Below are 12,812 nucleotides of genomic sequence, written 5' to 3'. Positions count from 1 at the left end.
TAGCAGAATATTTTAAAATTTGAACAGTGAAAATCGGCTGAAAATTGTGGAAGTAGTTAAGTGCCAAAAAGTGTACGGAAGTCCCAAGAGGAACTCAAGAGTGTGGATGCTTAAAGCATCCACACAATTATAAAGTATAAATTAGAAAAAAACCCCAAACATATTTAAGTGGTTGCTGGTGGCTTGTGAAAACTCATAAATTCTTCTGCTAATCAGTCTTGGTGCAGTTTCGAAGCACTTCGTCTGTTCCCGAGTCACAGCATAGAGTTGAAAAGTGATTTTTGTAGAACATCATGTCATTAAAGTGACGTTAACCTTTGCACATTTGGATAAAAAAAATCTCCTCACTTTAGATGTTCTTGTTAAATGTGGTAAAATCAAATTAACTCTTGAGTCATGGCCATAAACCCTAAAACAAACAAACACAAAAATCACAGCAGCTTCTAATATTTAAATTATAATTTACTTTTTCCTACAGCCTGAGTGAAAATTTGTGCAAGATGTAGTGATAATCCCTCTCAGGTTTCCCAATAATTTTCCCAACTAGAAGCAAGGCCACGGCTACGTTGAGCTTTGACTTCAAAAAACAAATCCGTTCTTTCCTCTTTAAGTGTGTGTGAAAAATTTGGAAGTATTTCAAATATACTGCATTTAAGAAAATGGGACAAACACACAAACACAGCAAGCTTCAGCCTCAGTCACCGAGAACACATAACTGTGTTCCAGCTGTAGATGCTACAGCTACAGAGCTGCTTACTTCACGTTCTGCCAGCTCTGTATTTACAGTTGTAGTGACGTGACACACCGATAAGGATGAAAACGACCAGTGTCTGTAACATCTATCATTAGCACAAACTGCACTGGTTTTATCTTCCGTGTCTAAAAGCTTACATAAGGTGCGATACTATCTTCAGTGAGAAGTTGGACCTTTCCCCTGTGCCATCGCGGTCTCCATCTGGTGTGCGGAGCCACTGTACTGCCCTGAGCTCGAACTCTCCACTTCGCAGAGTTCAAATTCTAAAGGAAACCTAAAACAGTAACACGACTGTTGCATTTGGTTTAATTTTTCTATGTTAAAATCCTTGTACTTTCCGATGTATTGGGTTTTTAGTTTGTTTAAAATTTAAATTGATGGGTTATTGGCAGAGAGATGCACTATGTCATTTGGATACTGCATACAACATAAAACCACTTGTTTACTACTTTATTTGTACCTTAACTAACTGGTTACTTTTCAGTTTACCTTTTATTGTTTTAATTTAAATAGTGAGAGTCTAAAGAAAAAAGCAATATAAGACACTTATAGGTTAATGACTTAGACATGTAAGTGGACACAGTATTCAGTGAAAGCAGTACTTAAAACCTATTTGCTTATTTGTGATTTAACGTGATGGTTTATAAAACACATTTAACAATATGTTTTCATATTAAAGTATATTTGTAGCTACTGCATAGCCCAGATTGAACTGAAAGTAATCTTGTAAAATTGCCACGATTTTCATTCAAACGGCCATCACGTTATAAATTTCACAGAGAAACAAAAGCAAAGATTGAAAAAGGTACAAAGAAATGAAAATAGCTGAAATGCTGCCCTCTGGTGGAGATGAGTAAAAAGTTTCCAGCTTCTGTCCTTGCACTGAATATATACTTAGAATATCTACTAAGTATTATCAATTTTTAATTATTGTGGTTAAACCAGGGCGTTAAATCATTTCCCATGAAAGTTCCCTCAATTTTTATTCATTAATTTTTTTACACTGACAGGCACAGAAGAAATGCTATGGAGAAAAAAAAACCCTTTTCCTCTCAGTCTCACCCATGTTATATTAGTTGGTTCCAGAGCTTTTACTTAGGTTCCCATTATGTGCTACATGAGCAGCAGAACAACAAAGTTAATCAAGGACCATAACATGGGTATTAAGGCAACAATTACAGTATTTAAAAAATTACTAATCCCCCAATACTATTATACAGTATGCAATGATGGAATAAAATATGTTCATTAGGGGGATTAAAGTTTATGAAAAGTAAAGAAACACACAAGTTGCGAGACAGAAACTTTAATTACAAAAAAACTAAAAAATGGAAAGGAAAAAATGATGAAGATGAGTTTTTTTCCTTTTAAATCGTTTGGATCCAAATACACTGATGTGGAATTGTATAAGTGTGTGGATGTTTTGTTTTCTTTAATTATTACTTAAGTATTGGCAAAGACGCTTAAACTAAACACCTTAACATAACACGCTATGTGGGGACTTTATAGATAAGACGTGGGTATGCTGGTATAGTACTCATTCATTCATTAAGTTCATCTTGTTTGACCTCTACTGTGCGCAGATGCTTTATGGGAAAAATATAGACTGAATTCAAGCTATAAGATAAGATACTCAAGAATTTGCTGATGTCATTGCAATCAAAGGAGGAAAGGAAATCAAAGCTGAATCTTTCATTAGAAACCTCTTAACTTTTTTGGTTTTAAACGCAAGCTTTCTGAGTGTAATTAAAAAAAACTTCATAGCAACAAAGTGACACATGTTTATTTGTTTAGTGGTTACCGATATGGTTCATGGAGAAACTTTTTGTTATTTTATAAACAATGATCTATGTACTGCAAACTGCAGTAACAGAATATGACTGAAGATAAGGATCAGGAGTTTAGTGTTCTGCCAAAAAAACTGATAATTATTGAATGTAGTGCAGCTGCAACCTAGCCGTGCAAGTACTGAAGATAAATTATTTGTTTCTAAGAACTTTTAATCAGCCTTTACATGGTAATTTTTTATCCAGATGCTGTAGGGTTTGCAGAGCATGTTATATTAATCCACAGGCAGATCACTCAGCCACTTATCCATTACTTAAGCATCAACTAGAAGCCCATGAAGTGCATTTGAATTGGTTTATTGTTAATTTGACTCAGTCCGCTCCCTCGGTGCTGACTGCGGCCACAGCTGAAACATAGTAAGGTCCTTCTCTGAGGTACGACTTCACGCGGATGTAGTGCTGACTGCCCAGGATCTCAGCTGCTGTTGATGAACCTGCAAGTGCCCCAATCAGTTCAAACTTGGCATCTTTGGCCTCCTTCGTCTGGCCCGTTGAACGATCCAAAACGAACTCCATGAATCCAGGAGTGTTAATCATCAGCTTCTGGCCCCATGGCTGAGTGGCAATGGCCTGGCAGACACATATGCACAGACATCCAGTGATATTATATAAGACAGTGATATTATATATCAGAGCAATATACGCTTGTGCCCCCCTCCAAATATCACTATCAGATAGAGACCTTTATTTCTACAGGTAACCAGGTGGTCAGAGCCACAAAGAGGAAATATTACAAGGTGAAAAACAAAAACAGTGCTTACAGTGAATATCCGCAGTGCTCCACAGTGCAGCTCTGGAAAGGGCTGAGTGCTGATGTTGCGAATCATGTCCATGGGCTGGCTGGACAAAAGGTGGAACCATGACTCTGTCAGGGCCAAAAGGTCTTCTGTCTGCTGCTCTGGCTGCGATGCATAAATTGACCAACTTGCACTTTTGTATCGTTGTTAAGAATTATTTTATTAAAAATGATTTTTCTTTACATGTCAGAAAAATACCTGTAGGGAGAGAAGTTGTGATATCGCGTCCAAGCTTCGAACTCTGAGCTCTGTAGGTCCAGAACTGGCAAGCTGGCTCATTTTTGACAACACAGCCTTGAACTTTTCTCCTGAACAAAAAGAAAACAGTCAAACCATAAGAATGGTCAAAAAATACAAGACAGTCTTGTTAGACCAAGACCTTTCAAAGTCATGTCAGAAAAAAGAGAATAACTTTTAAACTAAAATTCACTCAGATTCAATTTTTTTTCTTTTATAAGAAAATGTTATGTAGAAAATTTCTTTCATAAAGCCAAGGATACCGAGCTAACCTGTTTTCTGCAGGACCTGCTTCCCCTCCACATTAGATCCCAGTAATCCCAAAGTGTCCAGAGCCACGCCGATCATCACAGGGTCCGGATCAAGCGCCATCTCAAACACTTTGTTCTGAAAAGCTGGATAGGTTTCACAAACCTGCTGTGGACTGTCCATGATGGCCAAGTTCCCAAAGAACTTCACCAAACCTGCAGCAGTAATACTCACATCATAAAGTGCAGAATAATGCTGAACTGTATGGATAAGACTGTAAAAGGCATTGCATTATACTGTTGTGTATTAGACAGATAAATATATATTTGGGTGGGGATGATACAGACACTCACCTGGAAGGTAGAGGGAAGAGAAGGGGTCAGTCTCGGCTCCTCTGATCATGTTTGAGATCTTATCCATGATACCTTGCTGGGCCAAATACTGCCGACCATGCTGACTGTGTGCAAGAGTTGTAACCATCTCTACAGCTGTGACCCTGGTAAAAAAGTAAAAAAACAAATTAACAGCATAAACGAAGACGAAATGCATATGAAAGAAGGAGAAAAGCAGTCAAACTTAGTTTGTACTACCTGACCAATACGTCGTCTCCTGTTAATTCGCTGAGCAGCTGAGAAATGAGGCCGCTGTTGGCACAGTAACCGAGAGAAATGGGAGATACAGATGAGATCTCCACCACCAGCTGCAAGCAGAAAGGACAAAAAACTTCATAAGATCATTTATATGAAAGTGTCGAACTCTGTACATGACATGTATACAATATATAAAATGACCTAAGTCAGTATGTGTAAGTAATGTCATACTGTCGACCGATTCCAACTAAGTACATCGAATTTAAAATCATTGGGTTGCTGATCCTATGTTATAACCCAGTTTGAACATACCTCATATATTCTGTATCTAATAATATCACTTGTGGCCATCACATCCTTCATGACTTGCAGCAGGTCAGTCTGGAATAATTTGTCTAATCCAGGCTTGGAATGACTGAGCTTAGACAAGGACTGAATCGCCTGAGATAAAACAAAAGAAAAGCAGATACTCCAGGCACTGACACTTTATAAAACGTGAGGAGTGTAATTATAATGCTTTACTCATCACCTGCTTTGCCACAGCTATCTTCTCCTCTCCGATGCAGCGGATTGCTGCTCGGAGGACGTCGTGGTTGTTGAGGATTTCAGTAACAGCATCAGGGTCCTCCACCACTCTCCCAATCTGACACAAGAAGGTGGGATTAACTAATATTTTCAGTGTTTTACAAGATACTTTCTGTGCGTGTATGTGTGCGAGCAGCCTACCTGTGCCAAGGCCAGTATCTTAACAGTGTCATTTGGGTGAGTCAACCCCCCCTGCAGCTCCGCTCTGTAGTTCTGGACCACATGCACAGGGCTCATGGCCATTAAGATGCGTTCAAGGATGTCTACGCATAGCTCCACCTGCGTCCTGTGAGTATTTATTTATTTAACAATCAATATAGCTCCTTCTTATTTTTTATTTTAACTACGGTTATTCTGTACAGTGTTAGACAATGGTAAAATGGAAAAGTGAATGGTATATACCATTCACAGCTGTCAGTGTAGAAATATTTGATGTATCAAAGCACCTTTAAGGCCAAATTCAGTTAACCTTGAAGCTAAGGAAACCAGTAACAAGTCATTTGAAGGAAAGCATAAACCCTTGTATAGCGTAGAATAGTTCCTGCTATTACAGGTTAAAAATTACAACACTAAAAATGTCTTCTAAAAACTAGATGGGACCGGGAATGGCGATTATACATAACAGTAATCAAATCAATCTAAAAACAGTGCTTGGATGAACTCGTTCAGCTGCATGTTTACAATTCAAAAAAAAAACTTAAACAACACATGTAGTTTAAATGCTAACTTTGAGCATGTTTGTAATAATAGTTCACCAAAAACCGTAGCAATTTCATTGTCCAAAAAGGGCACAGTGGTTAAAAACATGCTCTAAACATGAAGGTTGGTGTTTTAAATGTCAAACAGTGTCCTGCTGGGGCTGTGTTATTAGTAACACTGTAACCAGTTAGCTTGCTAACAATTAGCTCAGTTTCAAGCAGTTCTTTTAGGCTAACTAATAAACCCTTCTTGTACGTTAACCTAGTGTCAATATAGCTAACTGTTAGCAATACATATATTATACCCACTGACTGACTCAGCAGTTATTCGCCAACGTTTAGCTGATGCACAGAGCCAAACGCACCTGTCACTGGAGTTGAGCAGAGAGAAAATGACATCTAAACGCTGTCCTCTAATTGAGTCCTTCAAGACACTGACAGGAATCGCTAACAGAGCAGTTTTTAAACTCTGAAGTTCTTCAACTGGGTCTTCAACTCCAGCGATTTCCTCCAGTAGGCTGTCAATGGAAGCAGCCATATCTTCCAGTGTTTGGGGAGACTTCAGCCAAACGTATCCGCCAAAATGATTTCTTCTTCATCCGGTTCCGGATACGGTGGCTATCTAACATTATGGCACATTACCGCCACCTGCTGGACTGAGAAGGATGCTCCACTTATTTCGGTCCTTGTTTTCTTTTTCTTTTCTTTTTCTTTTTTAAAAATTATTTTTATTTCTTGCCAAATTCTTGCTAATAACCAAATTATCTAATAGTTATATATGTTTACTTGTTGTACGTCAGTATGGTTTGGTACTTTTAGACAATTCAAGGGTAATTTCAACATTTCTGACCAATGTTATATAATTTTTTTAATCAAAATTTTCTCCCCGTCATTCATTAAGCCATGAACATCATACTAGTTCAAAGAATGAGAAGTCACTTTCCCAGTCTGTCGAAAACTGCTCTGCTGACACACAGTTCATAGCAGTTCAAAGACTTAAATGTGCTCCCTGCACCTTGGCCAAGTTCCACTGTGTTTGACTGTCTTTCCACATCAGGTACAAACTCTGACAATAAAGACTTTATATTTGACTGATCATAGGGACACAGCAGTGGCGTACATGTTGGTTGGTCCTCAGGTTTAATCTGGCTCAACAGCCTTCATTTCTGCTCTACATGATCCCTGCCCTATCACCTCCTCCCTCTCCATGTGTCCCCCTTAATTTAAACAACTTGCAAAGTGTAACTTCAATAATAAAATTACGCTGTATTATAACTTTCAGGTTGACACCAACAACTGACATTATTACTGGTAATGGAAAGATCATGCATCTAATAGTGTTGCATTTTCTTTTTCTTTCCTTTTTTTTTGGGGGGGGGGGGGGGGTGCATTTCTTTTTGTTTTTATTGTTATTTTTCTAAAGCATTTTATTTATCCATCCATTCGCTTCCGCTTATCCTTTACAGGGTCGCGGGGGGCGCTGGAGCCAGCTGTCATACTTAAGTTTATGACAATATACATTTATTTGTTATGGTTAATTTGTTGCTAAAACCTCATAAGCCTGTAGACCCTAAACCTTAGAGGAGCAGCCAGTGTCTCCATATCAGATTCAGAGTCTGTAATGTGAGTCTGTAATTGTAATCATGGCACAATATGAGCATTTAGGATCCGCAACTAGTGCTGAGTATGTACTAGTGAAAAGGGGCTAGAAATGGCAGATGTAAAGTTAAAGAGTGAGGTTGCCTAGTGTAGAGCATGTGTGAAAGGGCAGCACTCTGGTTACTCTTACTCTGGTTACTTCACTTAAATTTTCCCTTAAAGGCCACATAAACCATAAAATTGCATCTCTTTTAAAATAAGAACAATATAGCCTTCTTGCTAATAGACTATAGGCCCATTCTAAATACAAGTAATTACAGATTACAGCAGAAATTTTACAATGTTGGACTTATTTGACATTAATGCTACATTTGACTGCTACATTTGATGCTAGATACAGAGTTAGGCACTATATATATCATGTATACCAGCAGTCCCCAACCTTTTTTGCACCACGGACCGGTTTATATCTAACAATATTTTCACGGACTGACCTTTAAGGTGTTGCGGATAAATACAACGAAATAAAACCAGTACCGGCACCAAAAAAAGAAGATTTATTCATAACACATGGGAAAATACCAGAGAAACCGAGCTAACAATAAAAACACAAAAATAAATACATTAAAAACTGATAAAAAACCTGAAAACCATAAATTTCACACCTGAGGCTCAACTCTCGCAGCCCGGTACCAAACGACTCAAAGACCGTACCGGTAAAAGTGTGTGGGGAAGCGCTAACTGATTAAAGGACGGGGACTACTTTGTGTGACTTGTATAGTGCACAGTTAGACATTGTACAAGGATATATGATGAGGAGTTCTTCAAGGATCCATTCTGGGGCCACTTTTGTCAAACATCTGCTTTTTCTTGTGTAACCCAGATTAATACATCATACATAATTAAGATGTATAATAATTCTTTTAAATTAAATGAAAACAAAATGCAGAGTAATGTTTTAAACACAAAGATTAAAGTTATTGCTTAGTGCATCAGATGCTGACATCTTGGCATGTTGGTGTATTTTTGGACCTAAAGCAAAATTTCAGCAGCTACATTTGGCATTTACAAAATTAATTGATTATAAAGAACTGAAAAGCTTGTGTCTTGGCATGATTTTGGATAAACCTTTGCAAGGATTTGTGTTCAGTAGGGTTGTGCACTGTAATTATGTCTTTAGTTAGATTCTTTAAAAAGTAGCAGTTGAAGATATCCCAGATATTTACACTGGCTTCCTGTGTGGCGAAGCATTGATGTTAAAATACTACTATTGGTATACAAAGCACTTAATGGTTAGAGACCAAAAACACATTTGTGATCCACTGATGTCTAAAGTCTAAGATTATCTGAGACATCTGGTTTTCTTTCTATTCCCAAAGTCAAAACTAAACATTGGGGAAGCAGCATTTAGATTTTATGACCCGCATAACTTGAGCAAGCTCCCAGAAAACTTGAGGTCAGCTCTCGCGCTTAGTTTTTTTAATCAGACCTTAAATTTAAATGTGCCTGAGGCCTGATAAGACAGCATCTAGTTGTTGATCTTGCCAAACAATATACAACATATCACCATTTTAATAAGTTCTGTATGCTTCTAGAAGGAGGAGGAGTTTTAGTGTTTTGGTACTTTTTTTTAAAAACATTTATAACATGCAGAATAACTGTTCTGTTCCTTCTAGGTGTCATTAATGTTGTATGGAGGACGCAAGGTACACTCCTCTTAATGAGGTATTGACTCCGGGCTTCGGTGCAAGGTTACATGCTGCTAGAGTTTCATGAAAATGAAAACACTGTCTGTCAGCTAGTATTGTCCTAAAGCCGACCAGTGCAGGAGGTCCTCTGGTCATTTGTTACTAACAAAAAGAACAATAACAAGTTGATGGAAGAGGGTGTCATGCAGGTACAGAGTGAACTCTTTGCAGTTTTCAATTTAATCTAAGTTCTATTAACTAATTTTTGTTCTAATTGACTATGCTTCATCTTTTTATCTGCTGATCCAGTTCTGTCTGTGCAAGCTACGTACCCACCAGTGGTGCTTCCTCTTCTTCAATGTGCTGCTCTTCCACTGCTTGTTATTTGGGGCCGATTTCATCGAGGAGTACCTGCTGCAGCCTACGCCTGGGGTTTATGCTGATGGCACGGTTGTAGGCGTGAGAGAGAAAGCAAGGAAACTGGACCTGAGCAATGCCAAGGAAAATGTGTCACAGGCTTATCCTATCGCTAACCCTGATGTCTGCAAAACCTCTGACCTTTTCCTCCTCACTCTTGTCTTCAGCTCTCCAGATAATATCACCCAAAGAGATGCAGTTAGGAGGACATGGGCCAATCAAACACTCATCCAAGGCTTTCCAGTGCAGATACTGTTTATCATCGGATCAACTCAGACTTCTGCTGCACAGGAAGCCCTCGTGAGCGAGTCTGAACGTTATGGAGATGTGGTCCAAGGTCATGCTACAGCTGACTCATCCCTCCATGGCCCAACAGAGAAGACAGTGCTGGCTATCCGCTGGGTGATCACCTTCTGCCCTCTGGCACGCTTTGTCCTGCTGACCAAAGAGTCTGTGTTTGTCAACCTTCCTGCCATTGTAGGCTATCTGCTTGGCTTACACAGGCACCCTGAGGACTTCTATCTGGGCAGAGTGATCCAGAGAGACTCTCCTGACAGGGATCCCAATAGTCCTGGCTACCTGCCCCCATCTCTCTACCCAAGCAAATACCTTCCTGAATACTGTGAAGGGGCAGCTTACATTCTGTCCCAGGACGTGGTCCGAAAAGTGTATGTAGCATCCGCAGAGGTCCGCGCACCTGTGCCAGCTGATGTTTTTGTGGGACTTTGTGCTAAGAAGGCCGGTGTTGCACCAACACACAGTGCCAGGTTCTCAGGAGGAAAACACATCCGCTACAATGCCTGCTGTTACCACTATATGTTCAGCTCAGCAGGAATGGGGAGCCATGAACTAGACAGAGTGTGGACTGACCTGAGACAGAGGGATAGAAAATGTTCGCTGTTGCAGACCTATTACGGACTGGTGGCCTGCAAAACCCTCACCTATCTGGATAAACTGTCCTTCTTCAACTCACAGGAAGGCAATTAATTTATATATGGTACAGACAACATGTAGAATGCATGTAAAGAAAAACGCAGGGTAAATCTAATAGGAAAGTGCATGACTTTTTGTTCTATTCACCATTAGAATTGCGCACATAATTGTTGGGGCTTTTTTCTTAAAGGCTGGATGATAGGTAACGGTGACAGGCGGTTTAAACTATAATGAGTTTTGTTATCCCTGACCTTTTAAAGTTATTGTGCCTGTTTAGATGTGTATCTGGTCATTATAAAAGCATGGTTGTAAATAATAAAAGACATACATACGATTCCTTAAGTGGCTTTGGTTCATTTCCTGGGACTCGACATGCTGGTGCCTGCTGGCTGACTCAGTCTGTCACGAGTCACTGGAACATTTGCATATAATGAAGTCTTGTTATTAGCAGCATTTGTGTGTTTGTGCTTTGAATGAAATGTAAAATAGGCTCCCAGGGTGTCTTTCCTTTGGTACACATAAAGAAAAGCAGGCAAGTTAGGGGGCTGTTAGTGAAGAACAAACCGTATATGCCCACACAGTCCTAAGAAGAGGTTTAATCAGGCAAAAATAATTGAGAACCCCTGTGTGGGTGGACATGTGGCATGGCAAAAGAGGGACCAAAAAAAAAACCTCTGGTACAATATGACAAAAGTGGTCCTTTTTGTGGTTAAAATCCACTCTAAACGTATGAATAATAACAAGTGGTAACACAAATAACTGATCTGAGCCAATAAAATCTAACAAATGTGTGTAGTTGACATAAGGCGGGTTTCCCAACTTTAGGGAACTAGTTGCCTGCAGTTCACTGAAAACACCAAGGAGGATAGTAAGTGTCCCGCATAATGCATAACAGAATAAGGTGACATTCAGGTTTTGACTATCTTTTAAGGAAAAGTCAAAGAAATGCTTTTCTTGGTCTTAGTATGTGTTATTAGCTCTTTATTTGCTATTTAAAAAAATAAAATAAAATCTGTGAATCTCTCCTCATTATTACTGGTTTTAACTCACTATTTATAGAGCAAAATGAACAGAATCAGCATTTAAAATACAATCAGGGTAAACAAAAAAATCCAGTTTACTCATTTATTTATTTAGTTTCTGCTGCACTTCCTTTCTAGAGCTTTCTATATTGGTTTTGGCATTATGAGCTAGTTTAGCGTGAACACACAGCAATTAGTATTACAGGAAATTAATCAGTTCCAGCTCTATTTTAGATTTCCCTGCAATTTTATGTCCTTCAAATGTTGCTTACGCTGCTGCTTCTCTCTCTAAATTCCACAAAAGGAAGGTTTGGCCTCTGTCCCAGGCCACAGGCTGACCAAACTAAATGTTTGGGTGTTCTACAACCTTCTCCTCTTCAGTGGCTCGCGCTGCAATTCTTAAATCTGCCTTGGCCAGGTTCCATTGTGTCTGCAAAGTTCACCTTGGCTGTCTGTCTCCGTGCATCAAGCCAAAGTATTCAAAGAATAACATCTCAGCACGTCTACGATAATTCTGGCTGCTGACCAGCCATAGCAACAGTTTGATTGGCGTACCATCATCTTGAACCCAGATCGCTCTCCGGGATTAATCAGGATGAATTAGCATCAACACATTCAATCCACGGCCTGAACACCACATGATTTCTGGCTTCTCTGTCAGTCTGTTCCCTAACAACTGACCCCATGATGCTTTAGTTTTAGATCTGATGTCATGTTATGGTCGCTACCATTCCAGTTATGTCATGGCTTTCTCTGAAGTATAACAGAAGGTCACAAAAGTATCAAGGATATTCTCTGTTAGGGAGAATAAGGTTTTTATATTCCTATATTAATCAGGCTTTTCTTTTAGTATTGGATTGGTATTAATAGAAAAAAAATGGAGAAAATGTGCTCAGCTCCAGTAAAACTTTTACTCTTGCACTATAACAGAGCTGCTTTACACAATTTCAACAGTTCAAAAATCCCCTTTTATCTTATACTGCGCCTCAGTGAAGCCCACTAAATTCATTAAATGGTCCATTTTAATTCCCTTCCACCTCCCTTTAAGCCAACCTTTCTTCTAATTGGCTGCACCCTGCAAACAAAACATTTGAAAGGCAGGTGGGTGGCGTTTCTGATCTGTTGACATCAAACAGATCTGAATACAAAATATCTAAAACGGAAGCTTAGAACAGTTAGATTTACAGGGGTTACTTGTACCTATGTGTTTAATGCGAGCTTCTGACAGTGTAACACTGAATGTATGATATAAAATCATGAAAACCTTCACAGTAATGCTTAATTCATTCTTTTGTAGCAAACCTGCTTCCTTTCAGTGCAGGCTGACGCTTTCTCTCTTTTTCTCTTGTGCTTCTTTTCCTTTCTTTTCTTTCTCCCTCTCTCCTCACTGTGTCTC

General features: G+C 39.1%; 2 protein-coding genes across 2 annotated transcripts; one reads left to right on the top strand and one right to left on the bottom strand.

Moving 5' to 3' along the window:
- Window positions 1-2,515: 2,515 nt before the first annotated feature.
- Window positions 2,516-6,370, bottom strand: psmd5 (proteasome 26S subunit, non-ATPase 5). Its single transcript, XM_026173434.2, has 10 exons — window positions 6,123-6,370; window positions 5,201-5,345; window positions 5,004-5,117; window positions 4,787-4,915; window positions 4,475-4,584; window positions 4,238-4,380; window positions 3,908-4,099; window positions 3,597-3,706; window positions 3,363-3,503; window positions 2,516-3,171 (listed from the first exon to the last, which is right to left on the bottom strand). Exons 1-10 carry the CDS (start codon window positions 6,293-6,295, stop codon window positions 2,914-2,916), a joined length of 1,515 nt encoding a protein of 504 aa, XP_026029219.1. The 5' UTR covers window positions 6,296-6,370; the 3' UTR covers window positions 2,516-2,913.
- Window positions 6,371-9,247: 2,877 nt separating this feature from the next.
- b3galt9 (beta-1,3-galactosyltransferase 9) lies at window positions 9,248-10,722 on the top strand. The gene is made up of 2 exons (XM_026176966.2): window positions 9,248-9,253; window positions 9,354-10,722. Exons 1-2 carry the CDS (start codon window positions 9,248-9,250, stop codon window positions 10,446-10,448), a joined length of 1,101 nt encoding a protein of 366 aa, XP_026032751.2. The 3' UTR covers window positions 10,449-10,722.
- Window positions 10,723-12,812: the final 2,090 nt, after the last annotated feature.

Source organism: Astatotilapia calliptera, chromosome 7, assembly GCF_964374335.1.
Source record: "Astatotilapia calliptera chromosome 7, fAstCal68.1, whole genome shotgun sequence".
Classification (NCBI taxonomy): domain Eukaryota; kingdom Metazoa; phylum Chordata; class Actinopteri; order Cichliformes; family Cichlidae; genus Astatotilapia; species Astatotilapia calliptera.
This window is presented reverse-complemented; position numbering and strand designations above follow the sequence as displayed.